The sequence below is a fragment of the Actinia tenebrosa genome, unplaced genomic scaffold, assembly GCF_029948245.1.
Source record: "Actinia tenebrosa isolate PJP-AT-01 unplaced genomic scaffold, QUT_ActTen_1.0 PGA_scaffold12__29_contigs__length_12842862, whole genome shotgun sequence".
Classification (NCBI taxonomy): Eukaryota; Metazoa; Cnidaria; class Anthozoa; order Actiniaria; family Actiniidae; genus Actinia; species Actinia tenebrosa.
In genome coordinates, this window is record NW_028292572.1 from 12,188,989 (window position 1) to 12,213,754 (window position 24,766).

At 40.1% G+C, this 24,766-nt stretch overlaps 3 protein-coding genes and 2 pseudogenes across 5 annotated transcripts in view; 2 read left to right on the forward strand and 3 right to left on the reverse strand.

Annotated features, from left to right (window-relative positions):
• Positions 1-24,766, forward strand: part of LOC116295756 (uncharacterized) — a 30,520-nt gene that overhangs the window by 3,159 nt on the left and 2,595 nt on the right. Inside the window, exons 2-3 of one of the 2 annotated variants that reach the window (XM_089028012.1) lie at positions 18,003-18,203; positions 24,236-24,717. In XM_089028012.1, coding sequence (XP_088884138.1) covers positions 24,700-24,717 — 18 coding nt within the window. In that variant the 5' untranslated portion in view covers positions 18,003-18,203; positions 24,236-24,699. The remainder of the gene's footprint in view (positions 1-18,002; positions 18,204-24,235; positions 24,718-24,766) is intronic. The other variant, XM_089028013.1, reaches the window with a different exon arrangement.
• On the reverse strand, positions 2,103-3,452 carry LOC148912273 (uncharacterized). The gene is made up of 2 exons (XM_089028011.1): positions 2,876-3,452; positions 2,103-2,125 (listed from the first exon to the last, which is right to left on the reverse strand). The coding sequence occupies exons 1-2, from the start codon at positions 3,450-3,452 to the stop codon at positions 2,103-2,105; spliced, it is 600 nt and encodes a 199-aa protein (XP_088884137.1).
• Positions 4,563-5,483, reverse strand: LOC116296230 (uncharacterized; annotated as a pseudogene).
• Positions 13,621-17,478, reverse strand: LOC116295750 (uncharacterized). Of its 2 annotated transcripts, XM_089028014.1 has the most exons (7): positions 17,418-17,478; positions 16,579-16,608; positions 15,845-16,359; positions 15,424-15,723; positions 14,936-15,068; positions 14,415-14,491; positions 13,621-14,162 (listed from the first exon to the last, which is right to left on the reverse strand). In XM_089028014.1, exons 2-7 carry the CDS (start codon positions 16,604-16,606, stop codon positions 13,845-13,847), a joined length of 1,371 nt encoding a protein of 456 aa, XP_088884140.1. In that variant the 5' UTR covers positions 16,607-16,608; positions 17,418-17,478; the 3' UTR covers positions 13,621-13,844. The 2 variants fall into 2 exon arrangements, with proteins under 2 accessions (XP_088884140.1, XP_088884141.1); XM_089028015.1 differs by lacking the exon at positions 17,418-17,478 and having other exon boundaries at positions 16,579-16,654.
• LOC148912274 (uncharacterized) lies at positions 18,764-23,988 on the forward strand (annotated as a pseudogene).

Sequence of the window (24,766 nt, forward strand, 5' to 3'; positions counted from 1 at the left end):
ATAATATGAAATTCCTAACTGCCATGGGAAGTAAAGGCCAAAAAAACTCTAAGACTCGCGAATAAAAAAAAAGAATAATCTCCAATAAAACAAGATTTTTTTCCCTCTATTTTATCTTCACCTCTCATTTTCATCTAAAATAAAGAATGGCAGCTTCGCTTTTAGGCATGCCCAAATTTATATACTTTTATGCATATGTTGAAGTCGGACACTGCAGGCAAGCTTCAGTTTCTCCTGTACGTAAAAATTATGATCAAAATGATCAGTTCCCTTACATGCAAATATTCACTGCAGTCTGCTGAGTAAGCTGCACAATTCTTACCATCCATGAGTGGCAATTCAGAGAAACGGTTGTGATTCCTCATAATGTCTAAAAAATAAGCTTACGAAGGAGAGGCACTACCACATCCACTGCCACATTTCGAAAAAAAGGCAAAAATGCTTTCCAGGTCGAGGAAAGAAAGACCTCTTGCTGTTCATCGTTCAAAGGAATCGAAGTACATTCGTCATCATAATCATCGTCTCTCCTTACATTAACGGTTGAACCACCGACCATCAGCCGGTTCTTGTTGATGCGGTACATGCCAATTCTTGCAGAGGACTTCATCACATCGTAACACTGGATCCACAGATCAGAAATCCAATTTTCTCGATCAGGTAGACGCATGGACTTTACCTTGTTTTAACAGCTTTGCGAAAGGAACAACTGGAACTATATAGAACATTCCAACATCCAGCCTGACGAACATCTAAACCGGAGCGGGCTCCATCTAAATAGATCAGGAACTAAACAGTTTGCAACCAATTTTATTAATTTTTTAAAGAAGACATAGGAACTAACTGTCATGGAGCCCATAGAGAAAGGGAACAAGGGTAAGTCACGTAATTTAGACAAAATATTTGGTCGTGGTTTAACAATGGCTTCCTTAAATATTAATAGCTTAGTTGCGCACATTGATGAATTACGGGTGTTTCTCGCCGCATCTCCTGAAATTGATATCCTGGCAATCAATGAAACAAAATTAGACTCTACCATTATGGATTCTGAGTTACATATAGAGGGTTTCGATATTGTCAGAAAAGATCGATCTCAGAATGGTAGAAACGGAGGAGGCGTATGTATTTACATGAGAAACAACCTGAGTTATCAAAGACGCGACGACTTTGATGATGGGATCTTAGAACTCATCACTATAGAAATCTTTAAGCCACGATCAAAATCATTCTTAGTTAGTACTTGGTATCGCCCTCCCAACTCACCCCTCGAGTTATTTACGACATTTGAAAAGCTCATAGATAGCATTGATAAGACAAATCTCGATTATTATTTGTTAGGTGATATAAATTGCGATCTCTTAGAACTAACGAGAACGAACCTAGCTTCATCTAATTTAATTGATATTTTGGATATCTATGGGCTTTATCAGCTATTAAATGAGCCAACACGTGTAACGCATAACACCAAATCATTAATTGACTTATGTGTGACAAACACTCCCGACAAAATTAGTAAGTCAGGTGTGTATCATCTTGGCATCAGTGATCACTCTTTAGTATTCATGACGAGAAAAATTCATTACGAGCCGTCAAAGGCTCGCAAAATTGAGGTACGTAACTTCAGAAATTTCGATCAAGACAAATTTTTGAGTGATCTCAAACAACTGCCATGGTCAGACATCAAGTCTTACGATGATCCGAATGATATGTGGATTCGCTGGAAAACCTTGCTAACCAAGTGTATTGATTCCCACAAGTCTGTCTGAGCCTTGTACTGTGAGCTGCGGTGTACCACAAGGCAGTAATTTAGGCCCACTTTTATTTCTCCTGTATATTAATGACTTACCAAATTGTTTGGCGCAAGCCATAACAAGAATGTTTGCTGATGATACCAGCATCAGCGTTCATGGTAAAAATGTAGGAGACTTGGAACCAAGCATCAACACTGAACTCACTAATATACATCAGTGGTTGTTAGCAAATAAGCTAAGCTTGAATGTAGCGAAAACGGAATTTATGATTATTGGGTCCCGCCAAAAGTTCACAGCGCAATGCGATTCCACTATTAATATTGCGATTAATGGAGCTAGCGTTAAACAAGTTGATCACACCAAATCTTTGGGTGTCACTATCGATAAAAACCTTAATTGGTCAGAACATGTTAACAACATTTCGAAGAAAATCTCTTCAAGTATAGGGGCTCTAAAACGTGTTCGCCCATTTATTTCGACCGATAGTGCCATCCAAATCTACGAAGCCTTAATTCTACCCAAACTGGACTATTGTAGTGCAGTTTGGGATGGATTAAGTGATAAACTATGTGTTCAACTACAAAAGCGTCAAAATCGAGCGGCTAGAGTTATCACAAGATCTAACTATGACATAAGATCTAGCCATCTCCTTGACCAATTAAACTGGGATACACTTGCAGTTCGTCGTAAAAAACAAAAAGCCCTACTAATGTTTAAGACGATGCAGGGACGTACACCAGTTTACTTACAAAACCTTTTCTCCGACTACCATACTAAATACAACCTTCGAAATCATGATCATAAACTGTCAATACCTAAGCCACACACTGAATATCTAAAACGATCATTCAGCTATAGTGGGGCAAAATTGTGGAATGACCTACCGTTAAATATAAAAGAGGTCAAGTCAGTACGAAAATTTAAAACGGAAATTGATAGTTTGTACAGTAAGAAAAGTTGTAACTAAGGGCTCCACGGCAAACATGTAAAACAGTAACTAGCTTTTTAATCGTAAATCTTTACTTTTAAATATTTTTAGGCAATCGACTGATGTTTTTACCGTGGCAAAATAAAGAAGCTTCCTTCCTTCCTTCCTTCCTTGTTCCCCACAGGAATCACTGGAATACAGACTTTTGGGTCGACGCCAACTGATGCAAAGTATTCATTAAACTGCTTCTTCCATTCTTCAAGCTGCGATTGGAAATATTCTAACTCGTCTTCCCCATCAGGGTCTTCAACCTTGTTCGCAAAAGTCAGAGCCACTACAGCATGCTTCCACGCGTCCTTCCCAAACTCGTCTGTCAGTATTCGAATGGCTTTCTTGTCTGCGTCATAGAATCTTGTCTCGTCCATCCTGACACAGTAGATCATCAAAGCAATGTCCTTGATGTTGTCCTTCATGTCTTGTATGTACTGGTCTTCATTACTCGTTCCGTCTTGTAATCCAGGAGAATCCCATACTTTAATGGCGACATTTTCGATGGTAACGTCATAAAACTGTACTCTGCATTTACATGGGTCTTTCTTTATATGGCCTTCTTTAGCGACTTTTCGACCAACGAGAGCATTCACAAGACGAGATTTTCCAACCCCAGTTTTACCAGTGATCAATAGGTTTAACTCCAGGGGATTCTCGCTAGAATTCCAGTTTTTGAAAAGATTTTCAATTTTCTGAAGCTGACCATCTGATAGCGCTTCAGCCATATTTTCCTAACGAGCAATAACTTTATTTAAGACTGAATATATATTCTGGAACCCATATACTTGGAAGTCAACAGGGTCAATATACAAAAAAGGGCATGCGCGTTGCATACTTGACATTCTTAGAATTCATACGTTTGATGTTTGTCATCTTGAAGAGACAGAAGGAAAACAGAAGATGAACATATAAACCTATTACTCGTACATCGAGGCAAGGGCACTAGGACACCGAATGTGGTTGAATTTTATAGGTTTTCAGTTTTCCCTTTCGATTATTTGAATTAAAATAACGTTATACTTGTTTACTTATCTTGTGTCTGTGTTCCTTCGTTCGCTGTTGTAATGCAGACGTTTTCATTCCAAAGGTCAAACGGTTTGAATAGCAGATGAGCGTTACTTATCTTCGCAGTATAGGGTTACAAAGTCGAACCAGGGAGGGGTGCGCACCCCCTGTACCCCTCCCCTGGATCCGCCACTGTTAAATCTAACTATGCAAAGTTTATCAATTTATCATAACCTTTTTATTCCAAACAAAAAGTTTCAATAATAAGAACCTCAGCTTGACAAGAAATAATCAAAAATGAATGTTGGTAATGAAATGAATTGTTTTAGGAGATATTTTTGAAGATAAAAATCGGTTCAAAGTTTGTCATCTTAGTCGCCGGGTATATGATTTCAAGCCGATCGGTTGATTGGATGCTCGATGTTCTAGCTCAATATCAGCATCGAGTTTGTGTTGCATTACAGTGTTCCTTCAAGAGTTCAACATTCATCAGCACTGTCTAGCTACATACATTGTATTACTCAGTGCTGTATTCCAAAAACTTAGGTATTTGTGATACACAAATGAAAGATCATATCCTACTGAGCCTCGATCGCTATACTTAGACAGAAACTGAGAAAGGTATATCTAGAACAAAATGACATGACGGGTAAAGTTTTTGTAAGATCAGAAAGCCATACATTGTCGGATCTCACGACTTGCATTTATACACAATCTAAATATGTCGTCTCTCTCACAAGCAAATTGATAAATAACTGTCCCGAGTAGACATTGCATGTTTGCTAACTTTTTGGGGGGGGGGGGGGGGGGGGGGGTGGGGGGGAGATCTTTTTGGGCGGTGTTGTTTTCAACTTCCTAACATTTCTAACCTTCATAGTACTGACCTCCAAAGTACTCCCATAATTTATCAATTGAATATTTTACCACCGCCAAAGGCTGAGTCCACTGAAACTGGCTTGCTTGATGTTGGCTTTCATATGCTCCAGCGTCTAATGTGGTTCTTGATTCTAAGGCCTCCACAAGCCGTTGGCTGTCGATGCGGTACATAACAAGTGTTGAAGAAGAAGGCTTCATGACTCGGCGACACTCGATCCACAGATCAGAAATCCAGTTTTCTCGATCAGGTAGACGCATGGACTTTAACTTGTTCCCCGCAGGAATCACTGGAATACAGACTTTTGGGTCGATGCCAACTGATGCAAAGTATTCTTTAAACTGCTTTTTCCATTCTTCAAGCTGCGATTGGAAATATCTTAACTCGTCTTCCCCATCAGGGTCTTCAACCTTGTTTGCAAAAGTCAAAGCCACTACAGCATGCTTCCACGCGTCCTTCCCAAACTCCTCTGTCAGTATTTGAATGGCTTTCTTGTCTGCGTTATAGAATCTTGTCTCGTCCATTCTGACATCAGTAGATCATCAAAGCAATGTCCTCGATGTTGTCCTTCATGTCTTGTATGTACTGGTCTTCATTACTCATTCCGTCTTGTAATCCAGGAGAATCCCACACTTTAACAGCAACATTTTCGATGGTAGTTTCATACGAAGTTGATTTACACGCATCTTCCTTAGTAATATTTCTATCAACAAGACCGTTTTCAAGACGAAACTTTCCAACCCCAGTTTTACCGGTGACTAATATACTGAGGAATGTGCGCTCTTTATTCTTGTCAAGTAGGTGTTCAGTCTCCATACTATCAGTAGAAATAGAACCTGCAACCATCGTTCAGAGCGAAGTCAAGGTTGGGAGAAGCTGGGTTCATAGCACAAGTAAACACCACACCGCGCACGCGCACTGACGACAATATTTTCGGAGAATTGAGTTGCGTGTAAAATACCCAGGTCCCAGAGGCTCGACGATTTTTCTCCCGGCCAAGTATATTTTGAGCCGCGAAGCGATGAGCTAGTTGCGAAGCAGCGAGTCCTCCTTCGCGGCTCAAAATATACGTGGCCGGGAGAAACATCGTCGAGCCTCTGGGACCTGGGTACGTGTAATATAAAGCTTTTTTCGATTGGTTGATCAAAAATTTTGTAACTCTTTCGACTGTTCAGTTTCCAAAGCTTTTCATTCCAGAGAATTAAAATTCTCCACAATCAATTCGATGTTAATAAATGTGGAGGTTATTAGTTTATGATGAAAATAACTGTGACATCACTAGCACCTATTCACGCGCAAATGTTTTTCAAGTAATATTTCAAAGCTGACAATGAGGATTGGACGGGATTTCAATTCCAAGCAATGAGTTTCAGTCTAACTGGAACTAATTGCGCCGACTTGAAATCCCGTCCAGTCCGATACTGGAGGCTTTGAAATGACTTCTCATGCTCATTAATTATTCGACTTGGAGTAACTGGAACAAAATTAATTCAGTCCTAGGACTGAATTAATTTTGTTCCAGATACTACAGACTGAATTCAGTCCTTTCACAGGACTTTACCAGGTTTCAAGTAACGTCATGTGACCCAAAAATGGCCTATTGGTTGGCTTGTTTCCTCATGAATTATTAATGATGATCAGAAGGGTAGAACACCCCCAGCTGCTGCATGTAACAAAAACAAGACTTCCAGTCGATAGTGTGTGCATACCTGTGTTTGATGCAACAAAGGGTAGGTCCTTCAACTGAGAAATATTCTTCGGCCTTGGTAAACTAGCACCCTTCAACTGTCGTGTAATAATTTATTTTTTTATAATAATACAAGCCTAATCAAACCCAACTAGGGATATTTCATACAAGTTATTTTTGTACAAAACAAGAAAAGAAAATCAGTTTCGATAATTTTTTTTTCAACCAAATGTTTTCCAGCAAAAACAATTAAACGGGCAATTGTTCTTTTGTCGGCAGTTGCATGTTTTGTTGTCCTTTGTGTTGTTTGCGGTGTCGTTGTCGTCTCTCGGTGGATGTAAAATGCGCTTGTTGTGATTGTCAATGATTTGTTTGGCATTGTTCATGCAGCTGTAACTGATCTTGATGGTGTTACGATTAAAGACTTTCCTAAGATTATGGCCTCTAGGGAAGTGTTTATCAACTAGGCCAAGGAATCTCTGTCCGATATTGGTGCTGACATTTTTGCTAAATGGGGGGTTGTACCAGAGTATGCCGTTTCGTTGTCTGTTTTTGCGTTTTGTGGTCGCGGTTGGTTCGTAGTTTAGGATGTACTGGTATCCGCTTTCGTCAAGTGCTTTTTGATATGGAGGGGCAGCTTGGTCGAAGGATGCTTTGTCGGATGAAAGGGATGACAGTCGTCTGTTGATGCCGGCAGGTATGTTGTTGGTAGTGATTGGTGGATGGTTGCTCTCACGGTGGACGTACTGCAGTGTGGTGTTAGGTGTACACTACAGCTAACAAAGACGCATTCATAACACTTAAAGACCACAAGCCGAACTTCGCTAATAAACCGGCCTGCCGTCTAATCAATCCTACTAAATCCGAGATAGGCAAAATCAGCAAAAGAATCCTCAACAGAATCAACAACAAAATCACGACAGCATCGAAATTCAATCAATGGAAAAACACTGCCTCCGTGATCGAGTGGTTCAAATCCATCAAAAACAAACAACAACACAGTTTTATTTGCTTTTACATCGTTGAATTCTACCCATCAATCAGCCATGACCTCCTTAACAGAGCGCTTGACTTCGCCTCAACATACGACAATATCACCAACGACGAACGAAACATCATAATTCATGCTAAGAAATCAATCCTCATACACAAGCAGCAACAATGGCAGAAGAAAGGAGACACAACATTTGACGTTACAATGGGCAGCTATGACGGCGCTGAAACATGCGAGTTAGTAGGAAGTTTTCTTCTTTCTCAACTACAGAACCTTAACATCAACGTAGGACTGTACCGAGACGACGGACTAGCCATTTCTAACGCTACACCGAGAGAAACTGAAAATATCAAGAAAGACATTTGCCGAATCTTCAACAACAACGGACTACGCATCACCATCGAAGCCAACAAGCAGATCATCAACTTCCTAGATGCTACTTTCAACCTAAACCAAAATACCTACCAGCCCTACATAAAACCTAACACCACATTGCAGTACGTCCACCGTGAGAGCAACCATCCACCAATCACTACCAACAACATACCTGCCGGCATCAACAGACGACTGTCATCCCTTTCATCCGACAAAGCATCCTTCGACCAAGCTGCCCCTCCATATCAAAAAGCACTTGACGAAAGCGGATACCAGTACATCCTAAACTACGAACCAACCGCGACCACAAAACGCAAAAACAGACAACGAAACGGCATACTCTGGTACAACCCCCCATTTAGCAAAAATGTCAGCACCAATATCGGACAGAGATTCCTTGGCCTAGTTGATAAACACTTCCCTAGAGTCCATAATCTTAGGAAAGTCTTTAATCGTAACACCATCAAGATCAGTTACAGCTGCATGAACAATGCCAAACAAATCATTGACAATCACAACAAGCGCATTTTACATCCACCGAGAGACGACAACGACACCGCAAACAACACAAAGGACAACAAAACATGCAACTGCCGACAAAAGAACAATTGCCCGCTTAATGGCAACTGCCTCTAATCATCAGTTGTATACCAAGCCACCGTCACAAGAATGGACAACAACACTACCACAACATACATAGGACTCACAGAAAACGACTTCAAAACAAGATACAGAAACCACACCGCCTCATTCCGCCACGAACAACATAAAAACTCGACTGAACTCAGCAAATACATCTGGACTCTCAAGAACAGTAATATCAGCTACTCCATTTTATGGCGCGTTCTATCTTCAAGCTCCGCCTACAACAGCTCCAGCAAAAGATGTAACCTTTGTCTTAAAGAAAAGTTTCTAATAATCTATCGACCGGAACTCTCATCATTAAATAAGCGAAACGAACTTGTATCTTCATGCTGCCACAGAAACAAAGCATTACTACGCAACAGCTAAACTACATCCACTAATTAATTATGTATACTTTTTCTATATAAATGATAGTAACGAATATTCTTATCATTAAATCCCCTGAAGAGTGAAGCAATTCACGAAACAGGCTTGTCGGGGAAAATGTTGTCTTGACTTTTTCTTCTCAAACAAATATTCTGCTCTACTTCTATCGATGTATTGAGTCAAGATTAAAGATATCTGATACCTTGCCATTGACAGTTATTTGTTGTGATCTTCCAAATAGATAAGACTTGAACCAAGATAACACTGTCCCATCAATTCCAAGCTGAGACTTTAGGCGCTGTAACAAAATTGTATGATTTACGGTGTCAAACGCAGCACTGAGATCAAGGAGTAACAGAAGAGTTACATGTTGTTTATTCATGTTCAACAAGATGTCGTTTCGAAACTTGGGCAATGCTGACTCTGTGTTGTGATGCTGCCTGTAAGCAGACTGGAAGACAGGGAACAAAGCATGACGAGTCATGTGAGATTGAATTTGCACTGCAACAGCTGTCTCCGTCAGCTTAGAAATATAAGCTAAAGTGGTAACTGGGCGAAGGTTCTTATGTAATAGATCCACACCATGTTTCTTGAGAAGTGGTGTGACCATTCCAAGTTTCCATTTCTCAGCGAACAGACCAGATTGAAGAGATTGATTAATCATAGATGTTATAACAGGAAGCAGCACATCCAAGCACTTGACCAGCGACGTAGGCATCGGGTCAAGACGAGAAGTTTTCTTGCTAGAGCAGGTGATTAGATCACCTACATTTTCCAAAGAAAGAGACTGGAACTCTGAAAACACCACACCACTGCGAAAATCATCCTCTCTCCTTAGGACATGGGGCGAGTCATTATTACCCAACTTAGTGTGGATGTCACTTATTTTACGTACGAAATAAGTACCAATATCATTAGCCATGGTTTTTGCGTCACACAAGTCAGATAACAGGGTCTGATAACAGACTTTTGGCTACCCTAAACAGCTTGCCCTGGTCGGAACTGTTATCATTGATAAAGTCACAGTAGTACATTTGTTGAGCTCTATTCATCAGCATAGTAGCATAATTTTTCCTCTTTAAATTCTGCAAGGTGTTCAATGGTCTTATTGGCTCGCCACCTACGCTCCGCCCTCCTTCTATTCTTTATTGCTGTTTTAATGTCACCGTTCATCCATGGAACCTGAGGTCTGTTGACAGTTTTCTTGGATTGTAAAGGGGCATGAATATCAACCAGAGACAATACTCAGTAGTGTCGTATTGTAAGAGTCCACTAGTTTATCCAAAGTATTCACACCGGTGCTGTTTAGTAGGGGGGAAGCCACAATGTCATCACTAATAGCGCCCACATCAACAGACTTTAACCTTCGGAATGTGCGAGACACGACACTTAGCGGGGGCTTCACGGAATTCAACGAGCAGAAAACGGCTGCATGATCTGAGAATGGAAGGCATATCTTTGGATTTCCTAGTACAATGGAATCGGATTGGCGCGTTATCACAAGGTCCAGTGTATGGTTTATGTTCGTGAGTTGGACTGCGTACATGTTGTTCCATATTCATCGACTCGAGCATATCTAGAAATGCAGCAGCAACATTGTCCCCAGTATTGTCCACATGAAGCTTAAAATCCCCTACAACCATCAAAGGCTCGACTGATAAGATGACATGTTCAAGGTATTTAGTGAACTCAGTGACGAATACACTATCAGTAACAGGGTGATCTTCAGAGTACGGTGGATGGTAAACAATAATTACCAGTCTACAGCTGAAAGACCCAGATTTCACCACAAATTCGGCAAATTCAAAAGACAGCTCCTCTTTTCCTCTGACTTTTTTGGCCGATATATTATCTCTATGTAGAAGTCCAATTCCGCCACCCTTGCGTCCAATCCTTGGTTGATCAATGAGTTTATAACCCGTAGGAATGATTTCACAAAAAATCACTATTACGTGATTCACTCAATTGCTACCCTGGGCTGCAGAGGTTCTATTCGCTTTTCCCGGAACATTGAAAAAGCGAGCGCCGAAGGCGCGAGGGAGCGAAAGGAGGTTATTTCTCCTCGCGACTACTCGTCCGCACAGTAAATGCCGGAGCGCGAATGCAATAACCTCTGGGCCCCAGGGTACTCAATTGCTTGAGTGACCACGAAATGTCGAGGTTGGAATCGACGAAGTACAGTAAAAATATGAATACATCAGAAGTAGATATGAAGTGCCGGTTCTGCATCAGGTGGATCGTGGAGCAGGGTGGATCGTGGATCAACCCTTGTAATGACGGCGCTTCGGAGCAAGCGGAGCAAGGGGCTCTCCCCCAGACCCTACTCCGGACCCGTAATAACGGTGATATATTCTATAGTGAGGTTCCAGTGTAGGGGGAGGGGTGGTTAGCCATATTTATTTTTTATTTTCTATTTTTTATTTAGTTTGCTGGTCATAAAATATAGTTTTTCTTTCACAAAGCCTATTGTTAACGGTATAGACTCTTTTTACTTTATACTTTTCATGTTTCACCCTAATTGAGTTCTACGAAGTTGACTCATCGAAAAACAAACAATTAGATGACTTGCCCAAAGAACAACTTTTATTCATAAAACGCTCAATGAATGTAAATAAGATTAATAAGTTTACTTACAGCTCTTTTCATTGTTTAACCAAGTATGGTGTTTTGATTGTCAGTATATATTTGTTCAATAGAAACACCCGTCACTTGAAACAATAGAGGACTGTGTTCTGCATAATTGTCGAGTTAATCACACGAATCAACTACTAAATATATCAAGACCACGATCTACTCTTTCTCAGTTTTTACAAGACAAAACGTTCAACTTTTTAAAAATAATTTGCACATTTCTTATTCACTGAGTTCGACCATGTGTTGACTTTCAGGCCAGGTACATGCCAATAGCCGATAGCTTGATAGCTGATAGCCTAGCTCTATATATAATGTAGATCCTAGTGTAGATATTAGATCTAGTATAGGTTCTAGTGTTGATTCTAGTGTAGATAGTAGATCTAGTATAGATTCTAATGTAGATTGATATCCACCCCACATCCTTCTCTCATCGACCCCACATCGACGGCATGTCCTAGAACCTGGACTGGACTTTGGACTGGACTCTGGACTGGACTCTGTGCTTTCCATCTTGGAATAGACTCCCAGTTCTCTTCTCTTCAATACTTATACACATTTAAGACTATATCATTTATTTTCGGCAATGTTCGTTGTGTGTGTGCGTGTGTGTGGCCCGAGGCGAAAATCTCAAGTGACATGGCTGGGAGTTATAAGTTGTCAATCCTGACAGTTTGCTGTTTATTCATGACACCCATGTTATCAGAGCCCAAAAGCACAGAAATTCCTGCTCCTTTCTTGACATAATATATTTTTCAAAAAAAAAAGTTTTACTAAATTTAAAGTGGGGATTTCTACATGTTTCTACGAAAAATCCGCTGAAGATTGAATGACAGATAACTGAGGCAAAGAGAGCTACAAAACTAGCTAAAATTTCTCGAAAAAAAAAAAAAAAAAAAAAACCAGATAAAGAAAGGTCTATCTTAAGGTATCAGGATATCTTAAGATAGCCGATTTGCGCGGAAGCCGAATTTCGCGCTGTCTGTTCAACATTATTCTATAAAAGCTGGATAAACGTAGGTTTCGAAAATATATTTTAAGCCGTTCTTGAGCAGAAAAAAAATTATAATGCTCAAAGTCGAATCCTACCTATCATCGATGGGCATACGGTGGCCGAGAGGGGTCATCCAAAGTCGAAATGCCAAACTGCCCAAATCGAAAATCGATACACGCTGAAGACAAAGTAAGTCCTTCTCTAGTCTATTATCGCTTCAGACAATTTGACTTGGAGCACTTTCGCTTCAGCCAATTTGACTTGAAGCACTTTCGCTTAAGCCAATTCGACTTGGAGCACTTTCGCTTAAGCCAATTCGACTTGGAGCACTTTCGCTTAAGCCAATTCGACTTGGAGCACCTTCGCTTAAGCCAATTTGACTTGGAGCACTTTCGCTTAAGCCAATTCGACTAGATTCGACTTGGAGCACTTTCGCTTAAGCCAATTCGACTTGGAGCACTTTCGCTTAAGCCAATTCGACTTGGAGCACTTTCGCTTAAGCCAATTCGACTTGGAGCACTTTCGCTTTAGCCAATTCGACTTGGAGCACTTTCGCTTAAGCCAATTCGACTTGGAGCACCTTCGCTTCAGCCAATTTGACTTGGAGCACTTTCGCTTATCGGCCGAGAAGGGTCATTGGAAAACTTTACCAGGCGTTCCTAGTATCACCACAGGAAACCCACAAAACGGTTATACTTCGAAAGAGAAAAACAAGATGGCGGACGAAGATGGTGAGGAGTCAAAAACTAGTTGAATGCAGCTTATTATGCATATATTGCACGAATTTTGGTAGCTTTTTTGCTTAATAATGAAATTGCATTTTACAGAAATAAAGAATTTCGTAGAAAATCTTGTACATCAAAATAAGCCCGTGGAAATTATAAGATGTATAAAGAAAAAATTCGACATCGATTGGTCGTAAGTCACTCTTAAACTTGGTTTTTAAAATCTAGTATTTTTTTTACTAAAATTAAGAAGTTTTTTCCTTAAATTAATGTCCTGGGAGCAGCACAAATATTCTTAATTTAAGTTGCTTAAAGTAAGATCCAATCCTTGTTTCAAGAAAGGGGGTATTAAATCAAGATTGCAGCTCATTTTCATTTCTGTCTTAAAACTAGCCAATATATTCTTGATTTTAGATTATGACTTGTTTTTAGCACCTCTTCATTCAAAGCAAATGGTCTTGATTTGAGATACTTTTACTTAAAATAATGTCTTGGAAACACCACATGGAATCTTAATTTAAGTCTTTTAAATTAAGATAGTGAATTCTTAATCCAAGCAAATTAAACTTATTTTCAAATCAGACTTCAAATCAGGTTTATTTAATCAACAAATTTAATACAGCAAAACACATTGCATCCTTAGTTCAAACTTTACAACAATAACGAGCTGGAAGAAACATGCTGACAGTTCATAATATAACTAATATACATTATAGTGCACATACATTCAGTACTGTATAGTACAGTGTGGCCTAATACCATACCTAACTTTAACAATTAACGATGCCTTGATGTCTGTGATCAAAAAGGGAATAGACTGATTAACTTGTTATCAAATCAGACACACACTGCCTGTACATAAGTGTGGGCTTTGCTGGCTTTATTCCTAGAACAAACTCCTCAAGGAATGCATAAAGGTGCCTCTGTGATGTTTTGTATTCTAGATTCAGTGCATAGAATACACCTAAGAGGGTTATTAACCCCAATGTAAACTTGAACCTATTGTCATTGATCTCTAAGAATATTTCTTTATCTAGAACAACAAAAACTTGTGTGCTATCCTCGTCCCTTCTGCACAGCAGCCATGGCCAATCTCCAAGTTTTCTTTTGCAAAACTGCTCTATATCTGAGTTTTCTTCCTAAAAAGTGGCAAGTGTAGAAAATGTTAATGTCATATAGTGATTAAAGAATGGCACACTCATTGTTGCAGTTAATCATCTTGCTTTTTTGCTTGAAATGGTGTACAACAAAGAGAGGGAGTGGAAAAATCAATTTCTTCTGACTTCTCCCCTCTCTCTAATTCTCTCTCTCCATTAATCCCCTCTGGTAGCAGTATTTGTATGACAGTCAAAAAAAATGTGTTTATGTACATTAGGAATCAAGTCACTTACCTGCATAAAAATAATAATTGCCTCACACTTGCGAAAACTTAAGTGAAGGTGTTCCAACACATATCCACTCAGTTCATCTAAAGATTGAAGAATGATTAGGAATTAATAATTCATAAGGTTAAGGTGAAGACAATCTCAGGCCAGTGAGGCCCTCAAACACATCAGGTTTCATATTTCACTAACAATAACTCATTGATCTGTTTTTCATCTGAGCAGAGTGAGGCAATGTAAAAGTAAAGCCGATCTTAGCTTGCCCCCAATTAAGAACATGACGCAAACAAGAGCCAGCACTGGGAATAAATGTCATTATGGTTGTATGCAAATAAGAACACCTTTTGTTGTGAAGATCATCCAATTTTCCCAGAAAGTTGTCTTGCATGACACCTTTAAGTCCTATAACCACTGACTACTAGACCCATCACATCCTCAACATTTTATATGTAGTACTGTCACAATACATGTGGTTTCATGAATGTGAATAAATGTAAATGTAATATAAAATACATATTACTGTAAATTACCTTCAGCAAGATCTAAATCAGTCCATTTAGTTCGTTTTATAGTTTCCAACCAGTTGCTTATTAGGTTGTCTAAGGTAACTGTATTGTCAGTAGGCCTGCTGGTTCTGATGTGGAGCAGAAGTTCATTTTGTATCTGTAAAGCAAAATCAAACAAAATTTTTACATATCTCAATCACTTTATAAGTACTGATGCACCAATTAGAAAACTGTCAATTGGACAATCTGAAACCTGATGCGAGTAGAAATGTATAGATTTTTTCTTGTCTCAAGGGCAATGTTTTCCCATTTCAAACATATTGTCATTAATTACCTGAAGTATTAAATTTCTTTGTTTAATGGCTTATGCACTATAACAAGATACAGATATACAACTCAAACAAAGAATCTGATCCTCCTGGGAATGTCGTGGTTTTAAATAAAGATTAAGATAGCCAACCAACAATTCTTTCAAATAAGTGACTACAATGTGTTTAGGAAATGACACTTACCATGAAGTCCTGTTTTAAAAAAGGGAATTCAGCTATAATTTCTTTGACATTCATCTCTTTCTCCACGATTTGTTCTTCCCTCTTCTTAAAGGTTAACTTTTGCATCTCTTGGATGGCTTTTTTATTAGAATTTTTTTTCTTGCAGCTTTCTTTTAGCAGTTCAGCATCGAGATTGTCATAATCCTTTTCCAACAGATTTACTGATGCAGCTTCCTTACTTTTATCCTTCTTGTCGTCAGCTCTAGACCTGTAGGCTTTGCTGTTGCTTAGCCTCTTCCTTAGCATGTAAAGGACTGAGCTCTAGGTGAAAAATCATGTAAAAGATAAGGGTAAAATTTAGGACATGTTGATTCTCATAATTTATGTATTACTTAATATGCACAGTTCTGTTACTTGCATTATGCCAAATTGACTTAATTACCCAATAAGGAAACTGTTTGTCAGTTGCGAAACTTGGAGGCATGGGATCCTTCATCACAGGGGCTTCATCACAAATTTTCCTGGCTGCAATTATCAACTGGCTCACTGTTGGACTGGATCCTACCAGTGCCTCTAGGCAAGCTAGTGCCTCTCTTATCAACCTTTGCTGGGCTGTACTGTCCATCCTTGAGTCCATGGGTTTTGCTTTTGGAAGTGGAAACTTGAATGTCTTGTACAGTTCTGATTCATCTGGGACGTCTGTATTATTACTACTTTCCGTGCTACATTTTGAGGATATGCTCAATTCGTCTGATTTTTTCTTCATGTTGACACTGGCCATAGAACTACTTCGACCACAGCTAGAAACACTGGATGCCTTAACAGCATATCCATCATCTGCCTTGTGTTTCTTTGAAGGAACTGGGTCAGGCGGACTTATCAACCAATCTTGGTTTTTGTGAAAGCCAGTGAACACCTCGGTCATCAAGGACAAAGTGAGAGGTGTAGTCCCTGGTCCTGAGGAAGAAGTTAGAAGACCAGAAGTGACTCACTAGCTAATTCAGTGACCAGGGCTTGATGCAAAGCTATAAAAAGGAGTGTATCTTCTGCCTACCAGGGCACCCAAACAAAGTGAATTCCTTGCTAAAGCCCCAGTCTTGCCCTGTAAGGCCAGAAATGGGGGAGAGGGGTCAAGGGCTTTCAAATCACTCATGCATTACTTTGATAATTCCTTACCATATTTTTGTTTGACTGACCTTGACATCGCTAAAATTTAACATAACATGCATAAGACCCTCAAATTTGATGAACAAATGTATGACTGTAAATGTATTTAGCTTACTGTAGTCCTAACGCATAAAGTTTTGGATTTTGTGTCTTTAATTACGTTTATTGCAAATCATTCAAGAAACGGGTACCACCAAAAAAATGTTTTCTTTCGTTTTGGAGCATTGGCGGGAAAATGACGTAATGAATTTGGCGCCAAAACCTTCATAAGGAATAAAATGCCGGAAATTTAAGCTTAGGCTTATATTTTTAGATTTTATTTCACAAAAATCATTCCTCGATTTTTATATAACAAATGGTTTAGTTTTCTTCTGCAAAGAAAAGCTGTATTTAGCGCTATTTTTGTAACATCATTTTCCCGCCAAAACAACAACCAACACTTCAAAATTATAGGTTATTGAGAATATGGACTAAATTTGTAGTTAAATAAATTATTTACTTAATTCACTTAGTAAACTAGTGTCAGAAATTAAAATCTTACGCTAAAAATTGGAAAGAAAAAAAAAAATAGATAGAGAGTACAGACGCTTATCTGTTTTATCTAGACGACTCGTGTTGCTCGTTAGGTCGACAAAAATACAAGCCAATCAGAATAGAGCGTTCTCACGGTACAAATATCGACAGAATTGGGAACTGCTTGAAATGCAACATTGATAGCGCTGTTTTGACCCGTACAAAATCGAATTTAACTGAAAAATATATTCACAGTACATAACAAATATTTTGGTTTTATTTTATGTCAATTTAGACAACATTTGCGCATGCAAAATAAGTTAAGTTTTGCTTACCAAGGTGCGTAGAAACGACCTCAAATGCACTCTGTTCTGAATATGATCACTCTTAAATTCTGCTTCAATATCCTCTTCTTGGAACACGGCCAACAGACTACCATTTATGTTTTTTGCTACATAGAAAAAAAGATAAGATTTGAGAACGGTTTTGGTAAACACGAAAAGGGCGGGCGTTACTTAAAGTAAAAAGTTCTCGAACATATTTGAAAGTTTTTACCTTTAATTGAGGCATTCAATGAATCAGGCACCCCTGCCTGCCTTAGTTTTTCTTCCAAATCCGCGCTTTCTAAGCCAACTATATCTTCCATAGAAACCCCGGCCATCTCGTTACTTGTTGGAGCAAAAAGAAAGCCGATTACTGATCGGTTTGTCCTGGCTCTTTAGGGTGGAGCACTTGAGTGACAGACGTTCTCACCTAAATTCTGATTGGCTGACATTTATTCTATATTAGCAATTCTGGCGCGTTGGAAAATTTTTGTCCTTCCCATTTATCCTAGATGTGGACCCGGGTTTTAGTTGGCGAAAAAAATGAGCTGGAAATGTTCCTTATACGTAATGGAATTGCCTTTTTACCTCTCACAGTACTGCTAACGCACTTCAGCAGGGTTCATGTTGGTGATCCTTCCTTTGCAGTCAGATGTGGTTTTGACGGGTGCACAAGAAAATATTACAAAGCCAACTCCTTTGTTAAACATGTGCGATCTCGTCACACCAAGCATCTCCAAAGCAGAGAGCCGCATGAAACTGGAGGCCTGGATATTACCGAATGTACTCCTGATACAGGTAAATCACGTCCAAATTAAATAGTGAAAAACTGTACTCTGGATTCACAATTTCAGTAGTTCTGTAAATTATAAACTCAGAGCAGTTTTTGTGGCTAGTGCATGGAAGTCACGATAGCCACCTAATGTCATTGCAGTAAGTCAGTAACACCACAGGAAACCCAGGCTAACTACCAAACACCACAGGAAGCCCGCAAATCGAAAACATCAAAACATACTTCGGATAGCTCAGAACCAATAAACAGCCGGTCAGTCGATGACAGCCAATAAACTTCCCAAGCATCGTAACCAATAGTCATTGACTAGTTCTCACTCATTTTTAAGATTTCTTTATGATGGACTAGCACTAGCCACATGCAGTCTGAGACTGTATTTTTTGATAAGTCGGCCAAACGTCTCCCCGCATTGAGATGTACTGAGTTTAGACCAGAAATGATGTCAAGCTTATAAACTGTTTCCGGAAACTCTTCAGTCTTGTCTCTGGCCCAATTTTTCCTGGTTGCTTCTGCGATCATGATTACATTCAGTAAAGAAAGTCGAGATTCCGAGGAAAGTTGCTGTTTGCTTCGGTTCGAAGAATAGAAGCAAAATATTGTTTTCACGGTTCGCCTAATATGGAGAGTGGTTGCCATGGAGATAATGACGCAACGAACGGCAAAAGGCGGGCTTTCGCAGGCGAAGGGTTTCATTCTAGCCTGACTGCAAGGTTAAGCACGGCACACTAATTTTGTCTTGCTTTTATTTGACGTTGTTTTTCGCTTTTCTCTTTTTCTTGACACAAGCTTTCATTCTATCATCGAGGTCTTTATTTTTCCAAGCATTATTTGACTGCAAGTATGGATACAAAACTACAAGAAGAGATAGAGAGACAACAGAACACATTGATGACTAAGCTTGTCGAAGTGATGGACACTAAGATGAACCATTTGAAGAGAGAGTTAGAGACTATTTCGGGCACCGCACACGAAGCCCAGATGAATGAAATCAAACGAATAAAGTTCACTGAGCCTCGTTCATTCAAGAAGAAAGGTCACGAGCACCAATTCAAGCATAACGAACAAGTAAAGCAGACTGTCGTCGAGGCCCGAGAGGCTGTTCAAGCAAGAAAACACGAGGCTTGCCTTACAAAGCTGGAAGAAGGTATTGCTTTAATCGACCAACAACAGAAGCTAATCCTTTTAGCTGACAAGTCAGAATACGGGTGGAAGACCGTAGGCGAATACGTAGAAAATGAACTCGCCGAGGATGACGATGATGCAAAAAAGATCAAAAAAGCTGAAAAAGAAGCTCAAAGAAAAGTAGTCGAAGCCCGCGCAACCAAAGCAGGTAGGAACCGCAATGCTTGGTTCAGAAGAGCTCCTAGAACCGCCCCTACAGCTACAGTTACCAACCCAACAGCCAACAGTTTTGTTTCTCAGGCAGCTTTACCCATCGTGGGTCCAGGTCGAGGATATTCATACTACCCTGGAGCTTATAATGCAAAGAGAAGCGGGTTGTGTTTCAGTTGTGGTAAACCGGGGCATTGGCGAGGTGAATGCCCACTGATAGTAACCGAAGGGTCTACTCCTCAAGCAGGAAACAAAAAGTTAAGTATGCCTGATTTTTCCTTGTTAGTTGATTCGGAGGGAATAAAAGATGGGCAAGAGTGTTTTCGCACAGGCTGGGAGAGCGAATTTAGTGACGATATTGTTATAGAGAACGATGAGCAAGCAATGGCAGATTTCCTAGAGTTTGATCAAACTCACGAGCAGGTGAGAGGAAATCTCAAACGACATGTCGCTGAATGGGAGGCGTTAGAAGTCACTCAACCGGTGTTAGAGATTGTTAAATCGGGTTACAAACTACCTTTAATAACTCTCCCTGAGCCTACAGTGCTAAGGAATAATAAGTCGGCTTTAGACAATCGGGTTTTTGTCACAGAAGCTATAACAGATTTACTAACTTGTGGTAGTATCGATAGGGTGGACTACCAACCAAAAGTTGTAAATGCCTTGTCCGTTTCCATTCGCGATGATGGAAAGAAGCGATTAGTTCTAGATTTAAGGCATGTTAACCCACACCTCTATAAATATAAGTTTCGGTGCGAAGACGTAGAAACAGCTAAACAGCTTTTTCAAAGGGGGTTCTTTCTCTATACTTTCGATATCAAGAGCGCTTACCATCACGTTGAAATTTTTGAACCTCATCGATCCTATTTAGGTTTTCGATGGTTCTATAAGGGTAAGTTACAGTATTTTATTTTCAATGTATTACCATTCGGTTTATCGACGGCTCCGTATTTGTTTACTAAAATGCTCAAACCATGAGTTCATGGAGGGGTTCGGGTAAGGCCGTCTGTATGTTTTTAGACGATGGAATAGGAGGCCATCGCTCTTTGGAGTCTGCAACATCTGATGCTGCATCCGTTCGCGAGCATCTATCTCGACTAGGTTTTATCCTCAGTGACACTAAGTGCGACTGGGAACCTAAGTTAGTGCAAACCTGGTTGGGACACGTTTTTAACATGTCAGAAAATCGCCTGTATGTCACAGAAAAAAGGGTAAATAAGCTCAAAGATTCAGTAGCGCGCATCCTCACAGGTCCCAACACAATACAAGCCAAGCAGCTAGCGGGGGTTGTGGGTCAGATTATTTCCATGTCAAAAGCCACTGGGCCAAAGGTTTACCTGCACACTCGACATATGTATTATGCTTTAGAGACCAGGTGGTCCTGGAATTCCGTCGTCCACCTAACTTCGCGCGTTTTGGAGGAATTGTCCTTTTGGACCAATAACGTAAGCCAACTTAATGGTACAGAATTGTTTGAAGAACCTCGGAAATTCGATTCCGTGATTTATTCCGACGCTTCTGGGCGTGGTTATGGGGGGTTCGCTATATCAGCAGGAAATAAATTAGTTTGCCACGGGCTTTGGGATGGAGCTGAGAGAAACAAAAGCTCAACTTGGCGTGAAGCCAAAGCAATTGACAACATGATACAGTCCCTTGCAAACACGTTACAGGGGCACAATATACAATGGTACACCGACAATAAAAATGTCGTAAGCCTTATCCATAGGGGAAGCATGAACCCAGAGTTACAGGCAGTTGCTGAGCAAATCGCAGATGCTTGTTCGGTCAATAGTATATCAGTAAATCCAGTTTGGGTTCCAAGGCAACAGAATCAATTGGCTGATTATGTAAGTAAGCTTAATGACGTGGACGACTGGGGCATAAGCATGCCTATATATAAGTGGCTCAATAACATGTGGGGCCCGTTCACCATTGATCGATTTGCATCTTGGTATAATACCAAATGTACCAGATTTAATTCCAGGTTTTGGAATCCTGGTTGCGAGAACGTAGACGCATTCGCGCAAAATTGGGGCTCAGAGAACAACTGGGTTGTATCACCTCCAAGCCAGATCATCAGAGCCTGGAGACATTTTTACATCTGCAAAGCTAAGGGAGCTATGATTGTCCCCCTTTGGAAGGGAGCGGTTTTTTGGCCATGCCTATGCCCAGATGGCACTCATTTGTCAAAGCATATCACAGACTGGGTGGGAATCCCGGACTATCATGTCCCAGCAACTGTTCCCGGGCGTTGTTTCAACACATTGTTTAAGGGTACGAAACTGAGCTTCAGGCTCATAGCTGTATTTATAGATTACAGTCGCCCGATAACGAGAACGAATGACAGAGGCTTTTGCATGTCTTTTAATGGTATATGCGACAACTGCGTTCTGACTGGTTAGCACTTATTTGCGCAGGCTAATGACGCCGTCATGGCTTACTACAGGAGTAGTTCTAGCCCACAGGTGGCTTATTTCAGGAGTATTTTTAGCCCGCAGATGGCTTACTACAGTAGTATTTTTAGCCCACAGGTGGTTTCCTTGTCTAAAATGCATCCTGTTTAACTCAGAAGTTTGTACAACAGTTTTGTACATTATAAAGTGCATGCTGTCAACTCACAGGTGGCTTTTTTACATACACTTACAATAATATGAAATAACATGATGGGCTACACTAGGCTAGGCGCGTTTATAACCCACAGGTTGTTGTAAGTCAGGATCGTTATCATCCTCAAACAGGCGCAAGCGAATCTGACTAAGGTTCAGTTTAGGTTTAAAGAAGTTTTTATTTCTTTATTTTATTCCACAGGTATGAACATCTTTAATTTTGGGGAGTGGAAGGAACTACAAGATCGAGTAAGAGACGACCCAAGTTTGGTCCGATTGCATGACATTCTTAAGAAGTCTGCTATTTGCGCTAAAGCAGACGGGACTGTTCGTAATTACGTTTATTCGTTAAATCGCTGGGTAGTATTTGCAAAAAGGAAAAGTTTTACAGTTTTCCCAGCTTCGGCCGTAGATGTTGCCCTGTTTTTCGGATTTTTGTCAGATAATTTCGCCTCCGCATCAGTTATTGAAACCAGTTACTGTGCTTTGAAGTGGGTACACGATTTGGCTGGGGTACCTAACCCTGTAGTTAATCCCTTTGTTAAGAATGTGATCGAGGGGTCTAAAAGGCAGCACGCCAAACCTACAGTTAAGAAAACGCCGATTTTTTGTGACGCACTTCGTTTGTGCTGTTCTAAGTATCAGCTAGATAACACCTTAACTGTTCGTAGAGATATCGCTATGGCTCTACTGCTATACGCCGGTTTCTTTAGGTTTAGTGAACTAGCCTCCCTCAGAGTTAGAGATGTCACAATTTGTGATTCACACGTGACCATCCAGGTCACACAGAGTAAAACAGATCAGTATAGAAAGGGTCAGGAAGTAGTCATTAGTAGGACAGGCAATCCCACTTGTCCAGTTTACAATTTGGAAAAATATATTCAATTGGCAGGCATCACGGGGCTCGGTTCAAACCCAGATTATGTGTTTAAACCTATAGTTAAGACTAGCAGGGGTTTTATGCTTGTTCATAAAAGCAAGCCGTTAAGTTACACTAGAGCTAAGGAATCCATTATCGGTTTGGTTAAACAGTTTGCTGGAAAGGATGCAAATCTTTCGTTACATTCGTTCAGGGCAGGTGGAGCTACGTCAGCTGCTAACGCCCGAGTTTCAGACCGTTGTTGGAAGCGACACGGTCGATGGAAGTCAGAGTCCGCTAAGGATGGGTATGTGGAGGATTCTATTGAGAATCGGTTACTTGTTTCAAAGTCTTTAGGTTTATAACTACCCCTATTCATTTTCATTTTGTCCCGTTCTTTGGTCAGTTTCTAATTGCATGCCAGCAGTCAGCTTCCAATGTATCAGAATAAAGTTGTTTGAGTGTTTGATGGTCCAGGGATACAGTAGGGAATAGGGAAAACTTGCTGTTTGCTTCGGTTCGAAGAATAGAAGCAAAATATTGTTTTCACGGTTCGCCTAATATGGAGAGTGGTTGCCATGGAGATAATGACGCAACGAATGGCAAAAGGCGGGCTTTCGCAGGCGAAGGGTTTCATTCTAGCCTGACTGCAAGGTTAAGCACGGCACACTAATTTTGTCTTGCTTTTATTACTTTTAAGAATCGTTGTAAACATCTTAGGACCTTTCTCCCTCAAGGTCTTTTTTCACCTAACACTGCATTCGGGAGGGACCAGGTTTCCTCCTAAAAAGGGGGTTTTGCCTGGCGGGCAGTAGGCGAGCTTCTACCAAAGATAATCCCTCAAACGGGTCTTGTACACAACAACAAAATGATTTAATAAACGGAGCCTGCAGTATGCCTTTGTTGGCGGGGCAATATATCGGAACAATGTGTGCCGACTGTCCAGCTTTCTAATTGCATGCCAGCAGTCAGCTTCCAATGTATCAGAATAAAGTTGTTTGAGTGTTTGATGGTCCAGGGATACAGTAGGGAATAGGGAAAACGCCATTAATTACTCTATTCTTGGTTATGATTTTTTATCTTTTGCCAATATTGCATTATTTCTAATGATGAATAACTGTGGAAAAAAATTTAAAAGACATGACCCCACCTTAACAGACACATTTTGAAGTTATTATCATTGAATTATGGTTATTTATAGTATAAACACAATTATAATATTTTATGCTTTTTATTCTAGCTGAACAAGGTACCAACTGTTCAACTGATAACCATGACAACATTTTAGATGCTACATTTTCTGATGACTCTCTTGGCTGTTATGGTAATCATGATGATGATGAAGATGATGATGATGGAGATGATAGTACAAGTGGCTGCCATATATCTGATAGCATAGCAACAAGAAATAAGGAACAAGTTGGAGAGCTTGATGAGGACATATATGAGAGCAAAAAATATCTTTTGAAGCTACAAGAGTAAAACCGATTGTCTAAGAAGTGCACTCAACAGATAGCAGCAGTAACACAACAGTTTATTCAAAGCTCAATCAAAAATCTTAAACGAAAACTTGATGATTGTCTAGACAATGCCGGCTGTGATACCAGTAAGATATATGGCTATGAAGACATTTTCCAAGATGCTGTGCAGCCCCTTGATCAGGTCTTGTCATTAGACTTACAAGAATGCATACGAAAAGAAGACATGGATCTGCCTTTCGTTGTAAGTATATCCTAACATATAGCATGATGATCAAATTGCAATCTGTAAG